Source organism: Cuculus canorus, chromosome 2 (assembly GCF_017976375.1).
Source record: "Cuculus canorus isolate bCucCan1 chromosome 2, bCucCan1.pri, whole genome shotgun sequence".
NCBI lineage: Eukaryota > Metazoa > Chordata > Aves > Cuculiformes > Cuculidae > Cuculus > Cuculus canorus.
Genome location: NC_071402.1, coordinates 36494401 through 36520128, shown reverse-complemented (window position 1 = coordinate 36520128; position 25728 = coordinate 36494401). Strand labels below are relative to the sequence as shown.

At 38.1% G+C, this 25728-nt stretch overlaps 1 protein-coding gene across 1 annotated transcript in view; it reads left to right on the top strand.

Annotated features, from left to right (window-relative positions):
• The window catches only part of PREX2 (phosphatidylinositol-3,4,5-trisphosphate dependent Rac exchange factor 2), a 177121-nt gene that overhangs the window by 121237 nt on the left and 30156 nt on the right, over positions 1-25728 (top strand). The window contains exons 32-36 of the mRNA XM_054057421.1: positions 1716-1757; positions 4433-4650; positions 7309-7411; positions 9611-9754; positions 14716-14830. Of these exons, the coding sequence (XP_053913396.1) occupies positions 1716-1757; positions 4433-4650; positions 7309-7411; positions 9611-9754; positions 14716-14830 (622 nt within the window). The remainder of the gene's footprint in view (positions 1-1715; positions 1758-4432; positions 4651-7308; positions 7412-9610; positions 9755-14715; positions 14831-25728) is intronic.

Genomic DNA, 25728 nt, shown 5'->3' with positions numbered 1-25728 from the left:
GCACACACTCTGCCTACCATCTCTCATCACTGTATCTCAGAAGTTGTCTCCCAGTTTTAAATATTCTTGGCTCTCCCTCTCCATCCACGGAGTCTGAGCTTGAAAGGTTTCAGGCTTGAAAGGTTTTCTTTTTTTTTTAAGAATAGTCACTTTTGGGGAAGATTCTGCCTTTTCATAGATATATTCAAGTACACAGAGAATCCAGATTGTGCTGTTGATGCTGTCAACTTCGATGTTAGATCTATCATCTGAGTTGTATTCAAATTTCTAGTGACTTAAATTTCAAACCCATTAGGTTACCTTTATTAGGGGGCAGCGTATTCCCGAAGTGTCTTATTGTCCCTATACCCCATAGTGGCTCTGCTGGTCTACTGAGCAGGGCTTGGAATGGGACTGCACAGAAAATCATGTGTGTGAAAGAAAGTCTGGAAAGATGTGAAACCATGGCAGGGAGCAGCATGGTCCTACAGGCAGTTATTGTACGATAACTGATGTGCTGGAAGTTTAACACTTCCTGAGGTTATGGCAGCTTTTTACCCTGCCTGTTGCTTGCAGAGGAGTTTAACACGTTTAAATTTGTGCTCTGGGTTGTGGTAAAGGGGAAGAACCACCTCCTTCAGCCTTCAAACTTTGTGAATCTACCCCTCCAAAAAAAAAAAAATCACCAAAAAACCAGCAACTCAACAGTATAGACATAAACCCAAATTTTTTTTACTGTAAATTAAGACTTTTTTCTTTTTAATCTGTACTATTTACTTCATAGATGAAGTGAAAAGAAATCTTTGAAGTAAAATAAAATTCTGAAGGCTGAGAATAATGTAAAAATGTCATATTTCTCCTGGATGCTGTTAGAATGAGAATAATTTGAGAATTTGAAGTATGGAATGAGAAAGAATTGGAATAATGTAGCAATCAGGGAAAACTGGTCTTGTTTTTTGAAGTTTTAGGACTGGAATTTTTCATATGTGGACTTGCACCAGCCAACTGGTACACATGTGCTCTGAGATCATAGTATCATAGTCTAGTTAGAGTTGAAAGGGACTTGAAGGATCATCTAGTTCCAACCCCCCTGCCTTGACCTGCTGGCCACGCTTCTTTTGATGCAGCCCAGGATATGAGTGGCCTTCTGGGCTGTGAGTGCACATTGCTGGCTCATGTCGAGCTTCTCATCGACCAGCACCTCCAAGTCCTTCTCTGCAGGACTGCTCTCGAGCACGTCATCCCCCATCATGTACTGAAAATGGGGATTGCCCCGATCCAGGTGCAGGACTTTGCACTTGGCCTTGTTGAACCTCACGAGGTTCTCACAGGCCCGCTTCTCCAGCCTGTCCAGGTCCCTCTGGATGACATCCCGACCTTCCGGTGTGGCAACGACACCACTCAGCTTGGTGTCATCCACAAACTTGCTGAGGGTGCACTCAATCTTGCTGTCAGTATCATTGCTAAAGATATTGAACAGCACCAGTCCCAGTACGGAGATAGCAGTTGCCTCTTCATATGTCTTTCTCAGTGTTGGTACTTTTGATTATTATCAATTTTATCAACTGATGTAAAATTAAGCAGAGTTGAGACTACTGTTTTGTAGGTATAAATCAGGATTGCCTACAGAAGAAGTTGGAGTTAAACTGGTATAAAATGAGAAACTGCAAATGCATCATTAAGTTGGTGAAAACACTTCTAACTATGTCCTCAATATATTTTCTTTTTCCTTTAAGAGGTGAAGGCACGAATACTCTTGGCACTTCTTGAATATACAGGTAATTTTGCATGTTTTAGGAGTGGGGGGAGTGAATGTGAATGGTTTGAGATTTCTTTGCTTTTGGACAGAATACTGTGTTTAGAGAAAGGGGAAGAATCTCAGAGAAGATAACCTGATAATGAACAACTGTGTTTAGAGTTAGGATTCCTGAAGAACACAACAATTCCAGAGATGTTTCTGGCAAACATTGTACATTTTTTTTCTTTTTTTTTCCTTTGGTCATTTACCTTGGATCTTGGCAGATTAAGTAATTAATAGATAACTGAGCTTGTGAATAGTACTTCTGCTGTCTTGTTTCTTTTGGGCTTTTTCCTCTTCGCTGTCTTTTTTCTTTATTCCCATCTATTTCCAGACTTACCTTACTGTTCTAACTCATACATTTTCTTTTGTATATTTTTTTTTAATGGAGAATACTTTAAGAATACTTTAAGTCTCTCTTTTTTTGAAGGGGTCTGGTAATTCTGTGTAGTATTCTACCAGCACCCCATGCAGCTTCAAATCTGCAAAATAGGCATGTATGGCTGCAAAATAAATGTCAGCAATACTATCAGTATTTAGGGAATAATACTTGGGCATTATTCCCTAAATGCAGGGAATTGCTCTGCAGAAGATGCTCTACAGTTCATATATGTTGAAGTAAGTAGTCATATTTTATTGTAAAAGCTGATTATTTTAACCATCTTTCAGCATTACATGAATGCATAATTATTTTATAATTATGTTATGACACATAACATGTTATATGTCAAACAAACAGCAGTTTTATAAAGAGGAATATAACATTTCTTTGTTGTTAGGTATTTTTTAAGTTTTATAAAAGCTTTTAGAAATTCCTCAGGTGTTTTAAAATAAGAAGTGACCTGAGAAAACACCCTAGACTTCATTTCTTTAAAGCAGTTTTCCTTATTTACATGGTTTCCTTATTTACATGGTTTCATTATTTCATAAATGCGGTAGTTTATTTTGTATAAAGATCTTCTTGTAAAAAGAACCTAAATTGCTCTGGTAAGCAGTCTTTGATGTTTAAGTAATATTAAATGAGATTTGGAAATGAGGTGTTGGAGGCACAAGAGAGCTGCTTCAGAAGCAGGCAGTACAGAGGAAGGCACTGAAAGTCAGCTGCTGTTAGAAAAACAGAGATAAAATTGAGCAAAGCAAGGAGAGAGAATGTGTTTGAACCTCAAATCCCCGAGTGCTGCTGTGACATTGGAAAGTTTTTGGTGATGAAGAAGCCAATGGGATTTTTGAGGCTGAGACTGGGTGGAGTTTTTAAAGATGAAAAATCTGTCTGTACTGGATTCTGCACAATTTGAGACACAGGGAGAGAGAAGGTAATTTTAATAATCAAAACAAAAAGCACTGAGTCACAGTGCAGAAGCAGTAGTGATTAGACCATTTATGGAAAACATTTCTAAGGTCCTAAGAGGCTGGCAAATGGAATCAAAATTGTAGTAAAAGAGTGGTCACTATTGTCAATAAGCAAGGAGTAGACTGAAAAAGATCTCAGAAGGAAAACAGACAGAATGGAGTAACTTCAAGAAATACTTGAGTCCAAGTAAAGCGTATTCTTAAAGTCAATATTAATTCTGTGAGTACCAAATTGTTTCTGCTGTGTTATCCAGTCATTGAACTTCTTGCCAGCTCCATAGAGAAGGTGGAAAAGGGGCTAAGCCTGTTAGACACAGAGGAATCTAAAAGCAAGGACAAAGATTTTAGGCTTTGCAAAGACCTCAGTATCACCTAATCTTCTCTTGCTCTGAGAAAGATTGGGTCTACCTGTACCATTTATGATTGATGTTTGCCTAACAGCTTATAATGATAAAAATACTTGAAGACCTTCAGAAAAGAGGAGAAGAAATCATTAAATATTTATAAGTGGAGTTTTGTGCTTTATTGAGAACATATTTCCCTTTCTAGCTCTTTTGACCTTTAGTTAATCTAATGTCTGTGCCCTCCAGAATAAATTGGTAGGTTAGCTAGTCCCTAATTTAAATCAGCTGCTAATGGTTCCATAGATTTCTACCTAGGGACCTGTCCTGGACTTTCCTGACACCATAAATCTCTGCTGCTTCCTGAGTATGTGATGCTGCTCTGTGCTTATTTTATAGGTTTTGTGTTCAGGGTAGATTATGTTCTGATGGCAACACTCCTGTATGTCCTGTCTGCACTTCACAGTAGGCAGTCTTCATCTGCCCTATCCAGCTGGTAGCTGTGGAGTTGACCAGATGATGCAGTCATATTAGAGCTTCTGTCTAGCCTTTCTTTCCTGTGGAAAGTAAATGTTTTTGTACCCAACTAGTTCTCACATTGCAGCAAAGAGATCTGACTCACATCCGTTGCCTTATAACATCAAAAGTACATAGAGTTGATGGCATGTTCATTAAAATCTTCAAGATAAACATACGTTGTTTATGAAGAAGTACTTTAAATTCCAGATATAAAATAAATTTCTATATAATTTCTGTAGTTATAAAATAATCTTTAAATGTGGAAAATGACAGGTCATGGAGTGCTTTTTACTGGGAATAACATTAGGCTGTAAACTTGTAATTTAATTTACATTAAAATGACTTGTTTTTTAAACAAAGAAAAAAATCCAGCCCAGTTCCTTTCCTCTTGATTAATCTTCTGCTCCATTTCTGCTTTTCCTCTTTTGGTTTTAACCCATTACAGATAGTGAGATACAATTGAGGCGAGATATGGTCTTCTGTCAGAGCCTAGTGGCCACAGTCTGTGCTTTTTCAGAGCAATTAATGGTGGCCTTAAATCAGATGTTTGACAACAACAAAGAATATGAAATGGAGACGCTGGAGGCCAGCAGAAGGTGGTTGGAACAGATAGCCAGTGCGGGTCTTCTCCTTCATTTCCAGTCCCTGCTCTCACCTAATCTGGTAAGACTTCCTGGTGTGGCAAGCTTGGTCCTCAGCCCGTGTTTGTTCCCTGAACCAATAGCATGGTTAAATGGTCCTAGTTAGAAATGTGATTTTTTTGGTGTCCTTTGTACTTAGTTTGTTACTTAATGAGCTGCTATTTGGAAAATTTGTGATTTAGATAATTACAGATGTGGGAAATGTTTGTTTGCAATATGGGAGATGGTTTCCACAAAGATAGTACTATGAGTTTTGAATTAGCAGATAGTGACTTTACGCTTGACTCTCCACCGCTATCACAGCTGTTCCCTAAGAGGGAATGTAGTATTAAGTGATAACCAGAACTTCAGTTTGCAGTAAGCAGTAATGCAAGATAAATAAAATACCTGGTTTGCATAATTTTATCACCCCCTCCCCTCAAAAGCGATAGTTGAAGTAGTAGATTGGTCTGTTTTGCTCCAGTCATAGGGCAAATCCGTGTAACCTGTCAGGGTAATTGGAAATCTTATATTTCTTCACAAGACTTAGCAAAGAACGGTGACATAGTAAACAGCTAAAAAAGAGACATGGTTTTTTTTAGTCCTAGTTCTCAGACTAGACTGATTCCTTCTTACTTGAAGAACTGTGAAGCAGTCTGCATGGTCTGCTCCATGGCAGTCATCTCAACCTCTGGAGTTGCTTACTGAAAATAATTGATCTGATACATTAGCTTGTATAAACATCCACACAAATAAAAGACAGTGTCTTCTTTCCTTGCCTTGTCTAGCTCAGCAGGAGATTGCTGTCAGGTCAACCTGTTAAACTTAAGAAGGAGAAGAGAAATCAATAAAAATAAAGATATTTCTAAATCACAATGGTAAATTATTAGTCTGTGATATTGTTGGAGAGTATTGACTTAAGCTACTACTTCAGTTAGCTGAGGTAACTATGTGGGATTACAGGGGCAGGATATGTCGGGGCAAGGTGTGCTGCTTCAGTCCAGATAAAATCAGTCCCTGAGAGAAACAGAAAGGCTCTTTATCCACATGAGGACCATGTGAAGAATGCATGATCAGAAGAGCTTGGGCTCATGTCTTCAGTTTCGGATGCTTTTTAGCACCATGCAGCACCAATGTGTCGTGGTGCTGGAGTCCTCAGAGTTGAACAGTAAATTCAATTGGTGCCTGTCTTGTGTTTTTCCATGTACTTAATTGTCATGTTATCACGCAATAAGTGTTGTCTTTACAGCACTGAATACTTCTATGTTTTTCTTTCAAGATTGTAAAGATCTCCTTTGTAGTGAAAATGCACGCTACTTGGCTATTTTCACATAAACAGATGTCAGCAGTATGCATTGTCGAACTGAAAACAGAATTAATTGTTCTCTCTTCTGTCTAACTGTTCTTAACCAAGGGAAAAGTATTCAAAGGCAGCTTTTTCAATACCTTCTCAGCACTACTTTACTTACAAATGATACATGTTATTTTAAACAAGAGTATTTGAAGGAAATTACGCTCATTATGGCCAGAGTTCGGCAGGGAATGAAGAGTCATATGAAGATTTCCAATGTCACTGAATGGTTTTCAGACTATTCTGCTGATAAAACTGCTCTGTCTGTAGAGACTTCATAAACCGAACCGAGAGACGAAATATTTCTAGCAGCTTTGCTTTTTTTCATAAATACAAGGGGGAATGCTATTTCACTATATAAATCACAGAAAATCATGGAGGGTTTTTTTTTGCCTTTCTATAGTTCAGTGAGCTATAGTTTATTCTTATTTTATAGGTAGATAGTTTATTGTTCCTTGCCTTCCTGCTGTTTCTGTTCTTAGAGGAGGAAAAATGCATACCTTAGATTTCCATTTGGCTCTTGCTAACTTAAGGTGCTAGGGGAGGTTATATAAAGAATCAAATTACTTTGAGTGATTATTGATTTCTGCTGTAATTGCTCTGCATATTTAACTCAAGATAAGGTTACCTGAGATTACTATTTTCCTTTTTAAAGGTCCAATAAGGTGTCCTGAGAAGTTAGTAATTTTCTTCCTGAAGCTTTTTTTGGTAAATTATTTGGGATCTCTTTAGCTCAAGAGTACACAGAGTAAACTATAGGCACAAATCAGAGTACTGACAGATCTACATACCCGATTTGCATCTAGAGTTTCATAGGTGAAGGTGCAAATCACCCTGAACTGCAGTTGTTCTTAGGTACTGATTCAATTATTGGTGCTTAGAGTGCACACATTGAACTCTCATCTGTTGTTTATAAATGAAATGCTTAAGTTAGGCATTTAAAACAGAAAATGGATAAAAAGAAGAATTTGCTTTTCACATTTTCCCTCTGTGAATTTATAGGCTAGACCTGGTGTCAAGACAAGCTGTTGAATTCTGTTATATTACATAAAGAATTATTAAGAGTAGGATTTGATTAAAAGCCATGAGAAGTAATAGTAGAGATAAATTACACGTTAATTTATTATGAAGCTATGACGTTCATTTTAGTAATCTTGGACTAGTAATAAAAGGGAAAGTGCCAGTAGAAACAAAGATATTTACATTACTTATGAGGTAATTAGGTTACACACTGCATCAGTGACATGTGCAACACTCCGTAGTTACTTTTATGTCCTGTTCTCTTGTTATTTCTGGTAGGGAAAACATCTGGCTGAAATGACCACTTCAGTTTTCTTTTGCCTTTTTTAGGCTGATGAGCAAGCCATGCTCGAAGATACATTAGTTGCACTATTTGACTTGGAAAAAGTTACTTTTTATTTCAGACAATCAGAGCCAGAACCACTAGTTGCAAGTGAGTAATTATACCTAATATCTGGGCTTTACTGTTCAAAAACATTTTCTGCATTTGTAACATTTTTCTTTCCTAGAACATTACCTCCACAGGGACCATTATATAATTTGGGATTGTGGAGAAGGAGTAGATCTGTAGCTCTCTTAATATTCCTAAATTTCCTGAAATAACAGGTAACATCAGTGACAATGCAGAATCATTATATGGCAAAGCCAGTAACCTTGGGGGCAGAACTGTTTGTTTAACTGCATTTTCCTTTGGGAGTTTGTGACTGCATCAGGAAAGTCCCTGGAAGAGCTAGTTGTTATTGAAGAGTCATGTAAAATAAACTTGAAGGTCATGATAGAGAAATGCAACTGAGATTAGATGGAGAAGCATAAAAAACATTTAATTTTATCATTTGAGAGACAAAGTAGATCTTGTAAGAGTTCCTTGAAAGGAGATAGCAAACACTATTAGGATAGTTTTAAATTGTGAAAGATATTTCCTCTGAGACCTGCTGGCACAGACAGTCGGGGTCCTGAACCCTTCCTACCTATACTTGCCCAACTCACTGGAAGGGACTGTCTTCACAGTCTGCAGTTTATACCCTTAGCTCAATTTCAGCAATTCCTTTACTAATACGTTTTCAGCCAGTAGAGATTTTCTTGCAGTGAACTTTGTTTAGTGAGGAAAAAGCCCTAACTTTTTCCTGAGTCTTACAACTCCCCTGGGAAGGGAGGAAAGCATGTCTGCTTCACATCAAGCTTTTTTAAAACAATTCCCTTGCTGGATTTGGACCACACATGAGAGAACTTTTGTAATGACCAAACCCAGAAGACACAGCGCTCTCCCACAAAGCTGCTTGGGCTCTGATGAATTTGGTAGTGCAGGGCCAGTAGTCAGGTAGGAATTAGCCTACATAAGATCGTATTAATTTCTGTGTAATTCAAGTAAGGACTCTATTCAGAGTGCCTGTTTTAAAAAGAAGCCTTGCCAAGCGAGATAACAGCATGGAACTGGAACATGAGGGCCTCCTGATGGGGAGTTTACCCTGTGCCTATGTCAAGAACTGTTCATATTGCTGTGTCTTCCAGCTGAGATGTCTGGGCTAAACCAGAGATAAATGGGAAGTCTGAGTGTTCTAAGTTTGTAATGGACTCTGTATTTCCTTTTTGTTTAATTGCCACCACCACACTCATCCTGACTGTGGTTTCAGAAGACAAGAAACTGGCAAATTTGGGTTTTCCGTTTATGATCCTGCATAATCAATAAAAGAAAAATAAGTCTTTTTCTTATTACTAAAAATAGTGAAAAATGTTCCTTTGGAGTCTTCTCCATTTAGGTACAAAATAATTTATGCACACAGAGTAAAAACTGCATAATAATATTATTTATACAAGTCACCAAATTTTATTGTTACTGCATTCAGCTTAGCGACTTATGTGTGGAACCAATACTTAAACAGGAAAAACATACAAAGCTTAAATTGAATTAAACTGTCTGTCTCTGAGAGATTTAGCTAAATGGAAAATTTTCATTAACTTTTGCTAATGCTATTTACACAGTAATCATCGGGCATAACACACACAATGGATGTTGCAGAATCACTGTAAGAGCCAGATGATACTGCTAGTTGCCCTGAACTCTACACCAATTGACATATAATGACATCGAGTTTACTAAAGTGTAATGAAATATTCCCTTACCATTTTATATATTCTACCATAATACATTTGTTTTCTCAGTTAAGTGCTGCTTTTTTAAAATTATAATTTAATGAATATACTGTCAGTACTGTGTATTAACCACAAAAATCTGGGGAGAATCTGACTCTATATATCATACTGACTTTATACATCACACATCTGAGAGAGGCATGTGAAATACGGCTCAAGGTATCCTTCTAAAGATTTCAAACTATATATTGTATGTAGATATTTCTTCAGATTTATGGGGAATGCTACATTATTTGCTTAGTATTTTTGCTGTCATTGATAGGCTGGCAAGGTTGACAGTCACTGCTTTTCTGTTTACTTCTTGATAGTAAATAGGCCAAAAGTGACCACAGCAACACTGAGTGTAATGTAAAATACTGCACTTATTAGTTTTGTGTCTGCAGTGATTACTATCTAACCGTGTGAACTTCGGGTGCTACAGTTTCTGGAAAAGGACTTTTCATTTCTTTTAATGAAAAAGTAACACTGAATGTATTTTTAGATGTACCAATCACATACCAAGCAGAAGGAAGCCGGCAAACCCTGAAGGTTTACTTCTACCTTGATAGCTACCATTTTGAACAGCTTCCTCAAAGGCTGAAGAATGGAGGGGGATTTAAAATCCACCCAGTGCTTTTTTCACAAGGTAACTTGAGATTTAATTCTTCCCTCCCCCAATTCTTTCACATAATATTTAACTCTCTTTAAAACCCTACTTGTCCGCTCTGATTTAAATACTTTGTACCTATAAGGTACATGATGCTTATATTTAAATATGTTGTTTAATGTGAGGATTTGAATTAGAATGTAAATTAAAGAAATGCTGAGATTTATAATGAGAAATAGAAGGGTGAGTATGTGTTTCTAAGTTTATACCTGTTATTTGATTCCAACACCAAAGAATGAATCTTCTTCCGTCGATTTTGTTTTGGTTTTTGTAGGCATTAGTGGACAATAGTCAGACCATGAAATTTGCCTTTCAAAGCATTTTGCATTCCAGATGCTCACATAATCTTTTCCCGTTACTTCAAATTTAAGGACGAAATTGTTATCCCCAGAGAATTCTGTCTCTTTAAAATGTTGTGAAGACTTAAATAACATTTTCAAGCTTTTGTAGTTATGACACTGCAAATGTTACCGATGTGATGAATGGTGGCGCTGATGCTCAGACTGTTCATAAATTGCAGGCAGGCTGCATTAGCTGCAGTGTCATTACAGTCATCAGGAGCGTGGAGTTTGATTCACTGAAATGGTGAATGCGAGGTGCTGATTGCCTTGAGCTGCCTTTGATTTCAGAGGGTGCTGAAAGTACTCTGTATCTTGTGAAAAGCTTCCAGGGTCTTTGTGGAACAGACAGAAGTCAGGCATACAAATGAAGATTTCGAAGAGGGTTTGGTCTCTGGTAGATAAGAAGGATGTAAAAGGGAATAGTAAATGTTAAGACACATGAAGAAATAACTGAACTTATTGTGAGCCTAAACCACATTTTTTAAAAAAAAATTAAGATCCCTGAAGTCTGATTTCTAAATGGCCTCATAAAGACAGACTTTGGTGGATCTCTTCTGAATGGATTGATTAAGGGAAAATTAGAACACTGAGCAGGAGACACATTTCAGTACAGCAGACAGAAAGGCACATGAAAGAGAACACAGAATACCTTGGTTAAGAGGAAATCCTGGAAATGCTGATTTCTTTTAGCTTCTGGAGGGGATTCAGTGTGCTACAGAACTTATTCTGTAGAATTTTCCCTTTCTGTTTCCAGAAGCCCAAGATATTTGAATGTTAGGGTAAGCATTTTTGTATTCAGCTAAGGGGCAAAGATTCATGCAAGTGTTACGTCTGCTTAATTATTTTCAGTAATATAGAAAGTTTTTTCTTTTTCTAAGCATACAAATTTCTTTAATTTTCAAGGGTCACCCTTCCAAAAATTATCCATTTGACTCCAAGAATAAGCAGTCCTGGACAAGAAGTTAAATCCTAGTGTTTAATTCATTATTTTGTGGGTTGGTTTTTTTTTTCCTTCATTCCTCATTAATGAGTGAATTGGGATTCTATTTTTTACTTGTCTCCTATGAGGTTTGGCTGAACTGCTGTCGAACTAACTCAGTAGATCCCTATCCTTAACTGCAATTTATTAGTTGCAAATGTGTAAGTCTTCTGTAAGTTCATCTGTGAAGTGAATTCTTGCTTCCCAAGCTTAAGAGAGCTAAGTTGTTTCCTGCCTGCAATACAATGGTTTATGCTGTTTTGAAATGGAACATTTAGAAAATAATGGTTTTGGAATACTTAATCAAAGGCACAAGTCATTGCACTTTGGATTATTGATTTCTGTGTTGTTCTATTCTGTGTTGCATAGCTCTATGCCTGAAACTACATGTTCTGTGCTTAAGTGTGTACATTCAAAAGGATCCCAATTTGCAGGACTGAGTTGTAAGAATGCTGAGATGATGGTCTTGGTGTTCAGATTTCTCTGTTTCCTTCATTAGAATGGTACCAGCAGAGATAAAGAAGTCATTATCCCACTCTATTCAGGACTTGTCAGACCACACCTGGAATACTCTGTTCAGTTTTGGTCCCTGCTCTACAAAAGATGTGGACAGGCTGGAGAGGCCACAAAGATGATCAAAGGACTGGGAAGCCTGCCATGTGAGGAGAGGCTGAGAGAACTGGATTTATTAAGCCTGGAGAAAAGAAGGCTAAGAGGAGACCTTACCACCATGTTCCAGTGGAGAACATGGAGACCCCCTTTTTACAGGGAGTCACATGGAAAAGATGAGGGGGCAAGGGTACAAGGTGCTCCTTGGGGAGATTCTGTTTGGAGACTAGAGAAAAAATTTTCATAATGAGAGGAATCAGCCATTGGAATAATCTCCCAGGAAACTGGTGTATTCCCCAACAATGGACAATTTTAAGATTTGCCTGGATGGGGTACTAGGACATCTCTTTTAGGCCATGCTTTGGCCAAGAAAGGTTGGACCAGATGATCCTTGAAGTCCCTTCCAACCTGGTACTCCATGATTCTATGATTAATTAAAAGACACTTTAGAAATTAAATTTATCTGAAATTGCTACTTAAATTCTTAATTATAAGTTTTTTTAATTTTTTTTTTTATTTTATTTTTTCATAGAATCTTAGAATAACCCAGATTGGAAAGGACCACAAGAGGTCTCTAGTCCAACCTCCTGCTCATGGTAGCATCAGCTATGACATCAGACCAGGTTGCTTGGGTGCTTATCAGGTCATATCTTGTAAACATCCAAGGACAGAAACTGCACAACCCATTGGGTAATCTGTTCCTCTACTTGAGTCACCTAATGGTGAAAAAGTGGGTTTTTTTCTGTCGAATTGAAGCACTTCTTGTTTCAATTTATGTCCATTGCCTCTTTTCCTGCCAGCATGCACCACTGTGAAGAGCATGGTTTTGTCTTTTCTTTGACCTCCTGGAAGCTAATGGCACCAGGCTAGCAGATGCCCTGCAAACCCACCACTTGTATTGGCTGAACAAACTCTCACAGAGTTTGTTCATCTCTCTTCACAGAGCATGTGCTCCACCCCATGACTGTCTTGGTGGCCTTCTAATCAGCCCTTCCCAGCTGATCAAAAGTTTTCATGTACTGTTGGACCCAATACTAGACACAGTGTTCAAGATGCTGTCTAATGTTCAGTGAAGTGATGGCAAGTACCTCTCTCAGTCTATTGGCCATGGTTATATTAATGCACTTTAGGGTGCTCTTGGCCTTCTTGGCTGCTAGAGAACACTCTAGGCTCATGTTCAGCTTGCTGTCTAACCATGACCCCAAGATCCTTCTCAGCAGTGCTGCTTTTCAGGCTCTTCCTTCCCGTGTGCAGGACTGGACATTTGTCTTTGCTCAGTTTCATAAGGTTCCTGCTGGCCCATTCCTCCAGCCTGTCTAGGTCACTCTCTAGGTGGCCCTGCACTGGAATATTTCCACTGCTTCTCCCCAATTTGACTTTAGCTGCCGACTTGACTTAACTCCTTCAGGTCAGTGAGAAAGCTGTTAAACTATATAGATCCTTATAGTATTCTGCCTGTAATGGGCCTCTACCTAGACCATGCGCTACTACCCTTTGAGCCTACTCATCCTCCCAGCGTTTTTTTCCCTGTTCAGTTCAAAGGCACAACTGTGTGCTGGAGACAGTCTTCACAGATGACTGAGCTTCCCAGTTGGGTAATCTAATTGGATAAAACCAACTTTATGCCAATAAAATAAGCAGTATGGGTTATCAGCTCTGTTTGCACTAACATGCTATTAAAAATGGAGTTCAGCGGATATTTTTGTGTTGGCTTTGTGGTGCGACTTAGCACTGAGGAAGTTAAGAAGCAAGTCTGACTGTTGAAATTTAATAATTTTTGCACAGAAGAATTACAAATTCTGAAAGCACAGAAAGGGAATGCAATTTGCATATTCTTTCACAATGAATGAATTATTTATTAACTGGTCATATTAAACAGTACAGGCAGAATTAATATTCTGCGTGCAGCTGAAGCTGTAAGGCAGCAGCATGTTTCCATCACAACTCTGCTTATTGCTTGCATTTTCAAATAGGGTGATGAATGCTTAGAATGTGTATGGATTATTAAGGTGGCAATATTCGTAATTGTAAAAATCTTTAATGCTTCTCCTCAAAAAAACTATATCACCAAGAGCCTGTGTTTTATGTTAAGATTAATCTTTTAATGTGAAGATCTTGATTTTTCCTGTTGAATTTTCTTGAGAACCTTTCAAACACTTGATTTGACATGGCTAAAGAGAAGGTTAAAGTCCATGAGTACCTACGTTAAAGGGACAGGAGGAATGTTCTTTTTTCCCCTTTCTTTTATTTGAAAGCTATTGTTATTATCCATTCCTGAAATGGAGTGATAGTGCATTCATTTCTTTCTCCTTTTAATTTCTGTGCAATTTTTGTATGAGAAGGACTCCCTTTAATAGCATTCTTTGTTTAGTTTAGTTTCGGAGTTCTTGTAGCAATATTCATCCTTGCTTTGGTGAAAGGAATACAGTAAAGGTGGACATAGTTAAGTATTTCACTTTGGAAACTTAGCTGATCCCTGTAAAGAAGCTTATAAGGGCTTTTTCAGAGATCCAGAGAAGTTTGCTTTACTTGATCCAGAAGGCATCATTCGCATTATCGGTGGGAATAAGTAGAGTTTTGAGTATTCCATATCACCCAAAATCAGGATTTGTAAGAAGTTGTTAGGCCTCCCTCAGTGAAAGAAGCTGGTACATTAATCCTTTCTTTCCTCCACCCCAGCTCATTCTACTATTTTCTTCCAGGATAGACCAGAACTAAGAACCACATTTACATTCACAGGACAGGCATAGTTTAATTAGAGCAATGAAGCTCAAACTAATACTCTCCTTTATGTTTTCCATAGGGCAAGAAATATAATTTTTTTTTGTAAATGAAATCTTAGAAAGTGATCTGTATGAATTTGATGACATACAGAAATAGCTCAGCAGCCCATAGAGGGGTCACAACCTCAAAGTTAAAAAGTAATCTACTAGTGTGTGAGCAAAGCTACAAAGAAGGTGAATGCTAAATGTTTAATACTGATTTTTCTCTTCTCCTTTCTCTTTTCATAGCATTGGAGAGCATGGAAGGATATTATTACAGAGACAGTGTGTCAGTAGAAGAATTTCAAGCTCAGATTAATGCAGCCTCACTAGAAAAAGTCAAACAGTATAACCAGAAATTACGGTGGGTAATAAATCAACATTCCTGAGATTACTTTACTAAGTTCTGCTATTTGGCTCAATTTATATGACACATCTTCAAACTGAAGTGCATTGTATGGTGGTTGTTTTTTGGTGCATGATTGAATAAGATCCAAGATTCGCAGTTGTAATTTCTTTTTTTTTCATTTCTGCACTGTTAAGTTACTTTTTTAAAAAGTGTTTTCCCATGAAAGATAGAGCTGTAATTGCGTCCAGGTTGTTGTACTAATGCGTATAGAAGAGGGAATGTCTGCTTGATCATAAGTGGAGTATCAGAACTGCTAAACATGATCCAATTTTGCAGACCATATTTACCTAATGTGCATAGACCGCTTTTGCATCTTGCTGTATCTGTGAAAAATGCCTGTTTTAGTCCACTTATTTACACAAGCTGAATGAAAAGAATGCAAAGGACTGCAGTAAAATCACATTTATTCACTTCTAAAATTCTTGGATCAGATGGAAACACTATCATTTTACTAGAACTGTTAGGCAGCTTTTAAAAGCAGCATAGACCAGGAATTGAAAAAGAGGTTAAGGACAGTGGAGAAGGGGAAAGAGGATATATTAGGGTCTCTTTTCCCATTCCTCCACTTGTTAGCCCAATTCTCTCTTTGCAAGATTTTATTCATGGATCTTGCAAAAGTATTTTCTACTGTGTTATTATAGCAGTCGAATTGCTAGATTCTGTTTTAATCGAAGCAGTACTATAGCAAAAGTAATTTTAAAGCCGATTGTATTCAGTAAGTACCATATATTTCATTTTTTGTACCATGTCGGTGCACTTTTATGTTCATGACAAAGGTAGTGTTTATTTAGTCTGTTTTCATAGAATCATAGAATCACTAGGACCCACTGGGTCATCAAGTCCAACCATTCCTAACACTCCCTAAACCATACCCCTCAACACCTCGTCCACCCATCCCTTAAACACCTCCAGGGAAGGTGACTCAATCACCTCCTTGGGCAGCCTATTCCAGTGCCCAATGACCCTTTCCATGAAAAACTTCTTCCTGATGTCCAGCCTGAACCTCCACTGGCGGAGCTGCAGGCCATTGCCCCTTGTCCTGTCTCCTGTGACTTGGGAGAAAAGGCCAGCTCCCTCCTCTCCACAACCTCCTTTCAGGTAATTGTAGAGAGCGATAAGGTCTCCCCTCAGCCTCCTCTTCTCCAGACTAAACAACCCCAGCTCTCTCAGCCGCTTCTTATAAGACTTGTTCTCCAGCCCCCTCACCAGCTTCATTGCTCTTCTCTGGGCACGCTCCAAAGCCTCAACATCCTTCTTGTGGTGAGGGGCCCAGAACTAAAACAGTACTCAAGGTTCGGTCTCACCAGTGCCGAGTACGGAGGGAGAATAACCTCCCTGGACCTGCTGGTCACGCCATTTCTGATGTAGTAGTACTTCCTATTTGGAAAAAAAAGATCCTCCTGAGTATTTATTTGACAAAGTTTATGTTATAAATCAGTTTTACAGAAAGCTTCTGGTCATGCCAGTATTTGGCCTAGATGAAGTCAGCTACTGTTGGAAAGAGATTTCTATCAATTGGACAAGGCAAGAATTTTTGTGCTGTTTTTTGTATGAATAGGCCCAATTTAGCCCCCATGAAAATCCTTAAAACAAATTCTTCCTGACTTTATGCTCTAGTGCTCCCTGACCTTGCTTACCTCATGTGGTAAGACCTCCATTCATGCTGTGGTTCTGATGAGGAACTTTCCTCTTACAGTGTTGTGACTCACAGCTCTGATCAGTTGCTGACTTCCAAGGCCTAGTTTCGCAAGAAGTTGTGATGAAAAAGTTAGCATTCAACCAAAATTACCCTGGGTGGCTGTGCCCAGTCAGAAGAATAGGAAAATTTTGTACTGTTTTTTCAGCTGTCTAATGTCTAAAGAGAACATTCAGTAACTGGTTTTTTGTTGGCTTTCTGGTGAACTCTACCTATTTCTTAAATGAGGCACAAGCAGCTTCAGGTATTTGCTGATATACTGTGAAGAGGAAAAACAAAGGCAGATGCTTTGTTCTTAGTCTGCCATTTGCTAGCCTATGGAGGTGTTTGGCCAGGAGAATCTAATAAAGTAACTACAGCAGCAAAAGATGTTAACATTTGGATGATTGCTCTAAAGAAGAACAAATAAGTGAAATTGAACATTCCTTGGAAACATACTTGAGTTTAGTAATACTATTTAAACTCTTCACTTGGAAGAAATCCTCTGTACAGAACCAGCTAGTCAGCAATAAAGTAAGTAATTCAAGACACAATCAATAAATTATTCTTTTGCCATGGAAAAGGATTGCATTGCTTGCTTGTGAAATGACCATCTGATGACCACCATATAATCTCTCCATTGCTGTGGCAGTGGTAAGCAAATGGGAGCAACAGCAAAGGAAAAAGTAGTTGGAAAAGAGGATGGGGACTAGTGAGAATGAAACCACTGGCTGGCAGTGAACTCTGCAGCTGAGCCATCCGTTGATGGGATCTCTTTATCCATGTTCAGTTTCTCTGAGTCCTGATATGTTTAGATAATGATGTTGTGATAATGTGAAACAGTTGACACCACTTTGTTGTGTATGGTCCCACTTACAGAGAGATGTTGGCCTAACTTGGGATGTACCCAGGCAGGACAGTAACATTAAAAATAAGGAGTACCTTTGCTCAACTACCTCTTAACTTCCAGTGATAAAATCTTGTTAAAGTTTGAGTATATAGAATATTTTTGAGGAACGTAGTGTATTTTTGGTGACAAATCCAATACTGTGTACCTTAAAAGAATTAATTTACAAATTATTGATTTGAATGAATCAAAAGATATATTAGTAAATTTTTAGAGGATTTCAGGAAGGGTAACCCTTATCCACCATATAAAGTCAAGGAGCTGAATCCTTGCTTTTGTTGCAAACTTCATTCTTAACTAGGTAACTGTGACCAGCTTTTCCAGAGTGTCAGAAGTAATACTATAAATCCAGGTGCAAAATTGTCCTCCTTGACACTGATTTGAGCATCATATTAGAACTTCCGTCTTTCACGGTTCTTGTTGTCAAGCTTTTGCAAATACTGCCTCAACTATGAAATAGTAGTGATAAGATTATCGTTTTTATGAGAATGCATGAAAGACGGTTGAAAATCAGTTATAGAATTTCGTGCTTATGTGGAATGCAGAAAATGTCCCTCCATCTTTTGTGACAGACTTAACTATTTGAATCTAATAATATAAGGGAGTTTTCATTCTAAGGCCAGCTAAAGTTAAGTAGTTCTACAGCTCCTGAGGCAACAACCTCTACCTCAACAATATATAGGAAGTCCTTTATTGGAATAAAGTTATTTAAAAAAAAACCAAAAAACACAGGCCAACAGTACCTAGTTTATGAAATTTCTGAATCTACCGGGAAATCTTCAGCATATGGCCTGCAATTACCCTTAATCTTACTGATATCTTTTTCACAGTCAGCCTGATTCCACTTATTTTTATAGCTCACCAATTCTGTTTCTCTAATATTGATGAGGAAAAGAAACTGAAATGAGGAAATTACACTGAAATTCTGTCTGAAAGTTGAGCTGGTTCTGGTAGTTGCCAGCAATGTAAACTTAAACTCATCAAATTGTTTGCTAATGAAAAACATGCAGTACAACCAAGTGAAAGTAATTATGTCAGCAAAGATTTTAAAGATCTTTATTGCTGTGTGTTTGATAGCTCAGCAATTGTCTTCTAATTTAGAAGAGGACCAGAAAGAACCTGTGTGTCTGACTTGTAGAGAGGCTGATGTCAAGTGAACTCATTCTCTATTCTCTTGTCTCCTTCCTCTTTTCCCCATCTTCCTCCTTGGTTCTCCTTGCCTTTCCAATAGGCATTTTCCATCCTGAATGTTGCTTTTACAGATACCAGAGGCTGTTTCACTTCAACAGTGCAGGACACAATGGTGTCTGAATCCATAAGTACTACAGATGCTGATAGGAATAATGAAAATTCGCAAATGCATTTCATTTACTTAGACTACTTGATTGATTTTAAGTATTCTTTTGCAAATTGTAAAAGCGTGAGGGTAAACTTCAATTGTAGTTTTTGAAACATTACTGCTCTAAGAATTATTTAGTTAAAATACATTCTGTCCTTTGAATATGATTTTTATATTTGGTAAAGGTCATCTTCCTTCAGAGTGAGATTCAGTGTGGTGGTTATTACATTGCATAGAAATAAATCTTACAATCATTACTGCAAAAGATTGATCACAATGCAGGCAATGGAAGGTGGGACAGACTGACAGAAAGATTAGCTGAACAGCCATAGCTCAGCCAGTTCTTGAACTGAATAGTGACTTTGAGGTAAAATATTTAATTGGATGTGAGAACAGGTTTTATCCTCAGAAGTCAGGTTTTGGATTAGGTTCTGGCAAAATGCAAGCCATTTTTAAAAATGGCCTTGGTGGGTGTAGGAATGACAGCTTCTGTAATTTATGTCCAAATTGTCAGAGATTTGGACTTCATGGCCCAAGATGGGACTTTCAGTATACAATAGTAAAGAAAATTGCTCTTGCAGTGTTCCTTTCTCTATCAATATTTGACGTTTTATCAATTAGTCATTTTTTTTTTTTTTTTTTTTGTCTGCAAATTCTCTTTCTGGGAAAAAAAACTATTTCCCTCCTGTGACGTTCTATTAAAATGCAGTTTTCTACAAGTGCTCCTGGAAAGCTCCTTAATCAGAAAAGTCTGAGCACATCTGCTCCGAAGAGTTTTTTCCTGAATGCATCTGTGCACACAAGGGATGTGTCTCAAAGGCGGAGGATGTTCAGGGCACAGGCTATTCATTGGGATGCAGGGCTGTGGCCGTACCAAGTATGCTTCTAGCTTCTGGGTCTCTGCAGTATGCTGTGCTGCACATTGTTGACAGCAAGAGCAAACTATGGTGCAATATAGGTGCCTGAAATTGCACATCAATATACCTGTTTGGATTCTGAAGCTATCTATGAGGGACTTTTTATAAAGGCATGTTGTGATAGGACTAGAGTCAATGGCTATAAATTGGAGAGGGACGGATTTAGACCAGACATAAGGAGGAATTTCTTCACAATGAGGGTGGTGAGGCACTGGCACAGGTTGCCCAGGGAAGTTGTGGCTGTGCCATCCCTGGAGGTGTTCAAGGCCAGGTTGGATGGGGCCTTGAGCAGCCTGGTCAAGTGGGATTTGTCCCTGCACATAACAGAGGGTGTTGGAATTAGATGATCTTTAAGGTCCCTTCCAAATCAAATCATTCTATGATTCTATGCAGCTAAGTTTAGCAGATAAAGAATTAATGAAATCACTGGCTTTTAGATTAATAAGCATTTTTAGTGCCTCTTCAGCACCTATGCCTGCATTTAGACATCTAAACACCTTTAAAATTTGGTTCCCGATGTTATGGTGGCTTGGATTGGGAGTATTCAGAAGGAAATATGCAAAACAATACATGAAAGTGATGTTGGGAAAGCTCTTCTTTCACATGACTTTTCTTTTATCCCCAGCACAGCACTTTCTTGTGACACTCCTGACTATAGGGTGACCCAGTTCTTCACTCCAAAGATAGGAGCATGCTGTGGGAAAGACAGCTGAGGGTTGCTATCCTTCCCCACTGCTGGTGTGGGTGATAATTGCCACTATGTAATAATTACCTTGCCTGAGCATCAATAGGCAGAGGAGGTCTGGAAAAAATGTTCTTTCCTTCCTGCCTTCCATTCTGTCTGATTTGGAACTATTCTTTGAGATCAGCTGTGTCCAAGGTTATTGGCAGCTACTTTTGCAGCTTGTTATACAGCCATAGCAGAGGAAAAATTAAATCAAGCAGCAAAGTGAAAAGGCTATTATTTTGTGGGTTCCCCCCCCCCCCATTTTTTCTTGGATATCGTTTTAGGAGGTAAATGGAAATCTGTTATGTTAAGGAAGCAATTATAATCAGTGAATCTAATGACAAATGATTTCGCTAACTACCCTCATTACGCTGAACATCTGATTATGCTGAATTTAATATTTGTCATTTGAAAGTATTTCATTTACAATGTTAACTTCAAACAGTTTCTGTCTGAAGCCTCCTGTATTTATTTTATGGCATAAGTAGCCCTCCATAGAACGATGGCAAATTTAATTTGATTCTTTATTCAGAGGTATCTTGCTATAATCCATGAGGTTTTCATGTTGTTTGATTTTCTTGTTCCTTTTAGTTTCTAAAAAGACAAGAAAGGGAAAGAATTTCTGCCCCTAGAATTTTAGCAAGCATGGAACAAAATCTGTCTGTAAACTGCAATATCTTTTTTGTTTAGACATGCACATATACACACACAGCAGCTTCTTCTGCTTGTTGGCAGGCTGATGTTTTCTGTCCTGTATAATTTAGTCAAGGCAGAAAATAGATGTGATGGCACTCATGGCTTCAAGCTGAACTCAAATTTTCTAATAGTTGCATTGGTATAAATGAGATACAATGATATAAGGGACATAACCATTTAGACACAGTTAATTACTATGAAACAAAGATATTGTCTGTCTCTGAATCAAACTGACGAGTCCTCAAGACAACACCTGTGTTATCACTTATTATCAAGACCAGATCATATATCAATTCCTGTAATAAATGCATTCAAGTCCACCTTAAAACTGGCAGATTCCTATCCCCACTGTTTCCAGTGGAAAGTTTTTCCAAACCAATTTGCTCGTGTGGCTCAAGAAGCTTATGCTGTTTGTCCTTGTGTCACTGTTGTCCTGTGATTTAGTCTTATTCTTCTTTCTCTATCTATCCACTTCAGTGAGCAACATGTTAATGAGCAACATTAGCGGTTTTTGTCACTGCCATCAAATTCAGGAAAGAGTAACCCATAACCTTAGTTATAGGTTTCAGAGGCTGGTTCTGTGAAAATATTTTCTTTTCAGTGCCATGGGATATTTATAAAGGAGGTCAAAAACTTTTCCTGGTTTCAATACCAGGCATTTAATACATTGGTTTGTGTTTAAAAAAAAACCAGTAAAACTGGACTGCATTACTACATATACAAAATTATTATATCATTTATGACTACAAAAACTGGAAATCTGATGTCTTTTAGATTTTTAAGATTCAGTTCCAAATGAACTAGATACTCATGGCTGAACTCTCTCTAAATGCAAAATCTTTGTGAAGGGGAGATTGAAAATTAAGCATTCACTCTGAAGGACATAACAAGGAAATAATAGCTAAATTTGTCTCCTGATGAACTTAATGAGAAGCATTTTAGGTAGAACAGAAATTAAGATTCATTGCCTCTAAGTGAAGCAAGACCAGAGAGAGAATAGGAAGATCCTGGACAAAGTAAATTAAATTTGTCTAGCCTGAATAAAAGATACTGCCAGATGGCTTGAATTTAGCTTTGTTGGTTTTTTTTTTTCCCCCCCTCTTCCAGTGCTATACTTTTTCTGGGAGTGTAAATTCATTGTTTCTTTTGACAGAGTATGATCAGTATTTGTTATAGTAGTCTTCTGAAACTGAAAATTGTGAGTATATTATAGTAAAAAAACCCTCAATGGCCCATATACTGAGTCTTTGTCACTGAGATGGACAGCTGGTGCATTCTGCTTGCTTTATCCTCTGCAAATGCAGAGAACATATCTGCAGTGATGAGAGGTGGAGCCTTTTCTTTCACTCCTGGTCACTGATAGGAATCCAGCCCAAGGCTGCAGCTTATGCAACTTGTGGCTGTAGTAGAAACCCTGACCACCCAATGACTGTTTGGCATATTGTCTAACAGTGTAATCCATGTCTGGAACATCAGAAGCCAAAAAGGAGACATCTACTGTCTGAAAGGCAAATATGGAAGCAATTAGTTAGTACTAATGGGTTCAGTGTGGATTTGGGTGTTTGGATAATGATAGGAGATGTAGGATGGCAACTATAACTGGTCTGTGACCCAAGAGTTTGCCTTTTACTTAATAAGTAGAATGATTTCAACTTATCTTGAAAGTAGGTAGAGATGCTGGAGACTAGATTCCTGGAAAAATAGGAGTTAAAATGTAGCATATAGAAAGCGGGCAGTGTTACACAGAGCAAATAGTGAGGTTTTTAATTCCGTTTTTTGTTTCTTCAGTGACTTTCTGTCCTCACAGTTCCATGCTCGTGTTTCTATTATCCCCTGCATGTGTGTTTATAAAGTGAGGGTAGGGCTGTGATGTGACTGCTGGGATAGTAGGGTCATCCTTTGCAAGCATCCTCCTCAGTTTGCACCTCAGATACTTGTATTCATTTTAACACCAAATTATCAGCGTGCCCTCTTCACTGGCTGAAGAGAGTTTAAATCCATGGGAGACCAGTAGTTTAGCCAGGCTTGCAAGAAAATGAGGTGCACTATGAAGAATCATCCCCTCTGTTTAAAAGTCCAGTTTCTTAGGAGTCCAGTTTTCCAGGGCTCAAAGTCTGTGTTCCAGCTATGCTCCTAGTCTATTCTACTAAAGCAGACAGTTGCCAAGAAAGCCTTTAAGTTTCATTTCTTGACATTTTCTGAACAACCCTCCTCACTTGTAGATATTTCTGTGCATAGCCAAATCTAGTTATTCTCCTCACTTCTTTGTGGATTTTGCTGGTCTCATATTACAGTCACGTCCTCCTCCCCATAGACTGCACTGCACTGTTTCCCACAGTTCTATTTGCTTACACTTGCAGTAGAGAGTGGCAAAAGCTGGTTTGTCACCTTGTGTGTTGACTAAGCCCAGGATGATAGAACTGTAGAGTCATTTAAGTTGGACAATACTTTAAAGATCATTGAGTCCAACCTAGCACAATCAAGTTCATCATTAAACCATGTCCCTAAGCAGCACATCTACCTGTCTTTTAAATACCTCCAGGGATGGTGACTCAACCAGTACCCTGAGCAGCCTGTTCTAATATTTGACAATCCTTTGGGGGAAGAAATTTTTCTTAATATCAAATCTAAACCTCCCCTCCTGCAAACCAAGGCCATTTCCTCTCATCTTGTTACTTGGGAGAAGAGACCAACACCCACTCTCTACAATCTCCTTTTAGGCAGTTGTAAAGAGTGATAAGGTACCCCCTCAGGCTCCTCTTCTCCAGACTAAACAGCCCAGTTGCTTCAGCCTCTCCTCTTAAGATCCATAAAGGATCATAAGGATCAGATATATCCTTTGCCGCATTACCCGTGCTTATCTACATGATCTTGAGTATCTTGTGGCCAAAGGACTGTTAATCAAGTGGAATTAAAATACATCCAGGCACATCTTTACTGTCCTTATATTTCAAGGAGATGATGATCACCGTTTAGAATAAACCTGTAGGCTTCCTGGAACAATAAACTGTTTTGTTTACTTGAATTATTTGCATGTACAAAGTTACTCAAGAATGCATGTCTCCACTCTTGGAGCCTCTTTAGGATTCAGTTTTCAATATTTCAGCTTTTTGGGATTTTACATGACCAGGTCAGTTTTGGAGGGTATCCTGTAAAATGCTTCACTAGGAAAATATCAGTACTTCTGCATCTCCTTTGTACTCAAGTTCTGGGAAAACATCTTAAGAAAGCATTCATCTCATGATAGATTTTTCTTTTTGAACCCTAAGATGTTTGTAACCTCATTGTAGTTTAAGTTTTCCTGTTATTTGACATTGTTACATAGGGGATATCTTACAAAAGTGGAACACAGCAGTAATCCCCTGTAGTTTCAATGCCTATTGGATTTTCTACCTTTTTTTAAAGAAACCCTTTTCTTCTACAACTTTGAGTACTTGTGAGGCTTTTAGAAGTAGAACCAGCATCACATTTGCAGATGAAGAACTATGATTTCATTCTTGTTCATTTCAAATGGATTAGAAAATATTGTTCAAATTGGGCACCGTGCCAAGATTGCCATTAACTTTCCCCATAAAATATGATTAAGGACCTTAACAAGCATTTAGTAATTAAGTGAAGTGCTTTGGAAATTTATATGCTGTCCACAGTTTGTCATGTTCTGTAAAATACTGAAGACAGTTTTTATGAAAAGCAATAAAAATAAAGCACTTGAGAAACATCTGGGACTGTTATCTCGTGGGGGGGGGGGGAGATAGTTTCATTTTTAACAGTATATTTTGATATTTAAAATTAATGTTGTGTATGGTTGATTTTTGTTTGTTCTTTAGGTTAATGAATAATTGGCTGAATTAATGGACTAATTCCTATAATTGTATATCCCATTCTAGTGTCCATGTTGCTTCATTTTGTATCCCGAGTTGATTATTTTCCATGTACTCCATTAATGTGTGTACTGTTCTATATTTGGGTTCTGGTTTCACTTAGTGGAGCTGAATTTGCTGAAATAACAGTCTGAAGAGAATGGGAGTGCTGAACAGACTCTAAATGAAGCCAATTTTCCTGTGGCATGGCAGGATAAAACAATATAGTCTTTCAGTCTGATAATGTGCAGTGGATGGCTGGGTGATGCTTTGGTTTTTTAGCTTTGCTGGGTGATGCTTCGGTTTTCAGCTTGGCTAACAAAGAAAAAGGTTGGTCTGTTCCTGCTGAGGTACCTTTTATGTGCTGCAGCCGCTCAGAGTGATTTATGAGTAATTTTCTCTGCAAACCTCTTTTCCTTCCAATAGTTTCCAGCTTGCTTTGACACAAAGTACATTCTGGATCGCACAACAGCCTTAATGGAATAACAGAACTAGATTAGCTTTGCTGTACTTTCTAAAGGGATTAATTCAAATCTTAAATTTGGAAGAAGATGCTTTTCAAAATGCAGAGCTATGGGAAGCAAAATCTACTAGAATTAAAGGTGGCTGGATTTTTTAATCAACTTGTTTTTTCCAGATTATTCCACTTCTTTTGTTTTTGGGATTCTGTTCTGATATTATTGCAGTTATATACTGCTAATATTAAAAAAAGCTTGTAGTGCATAGGCTCAG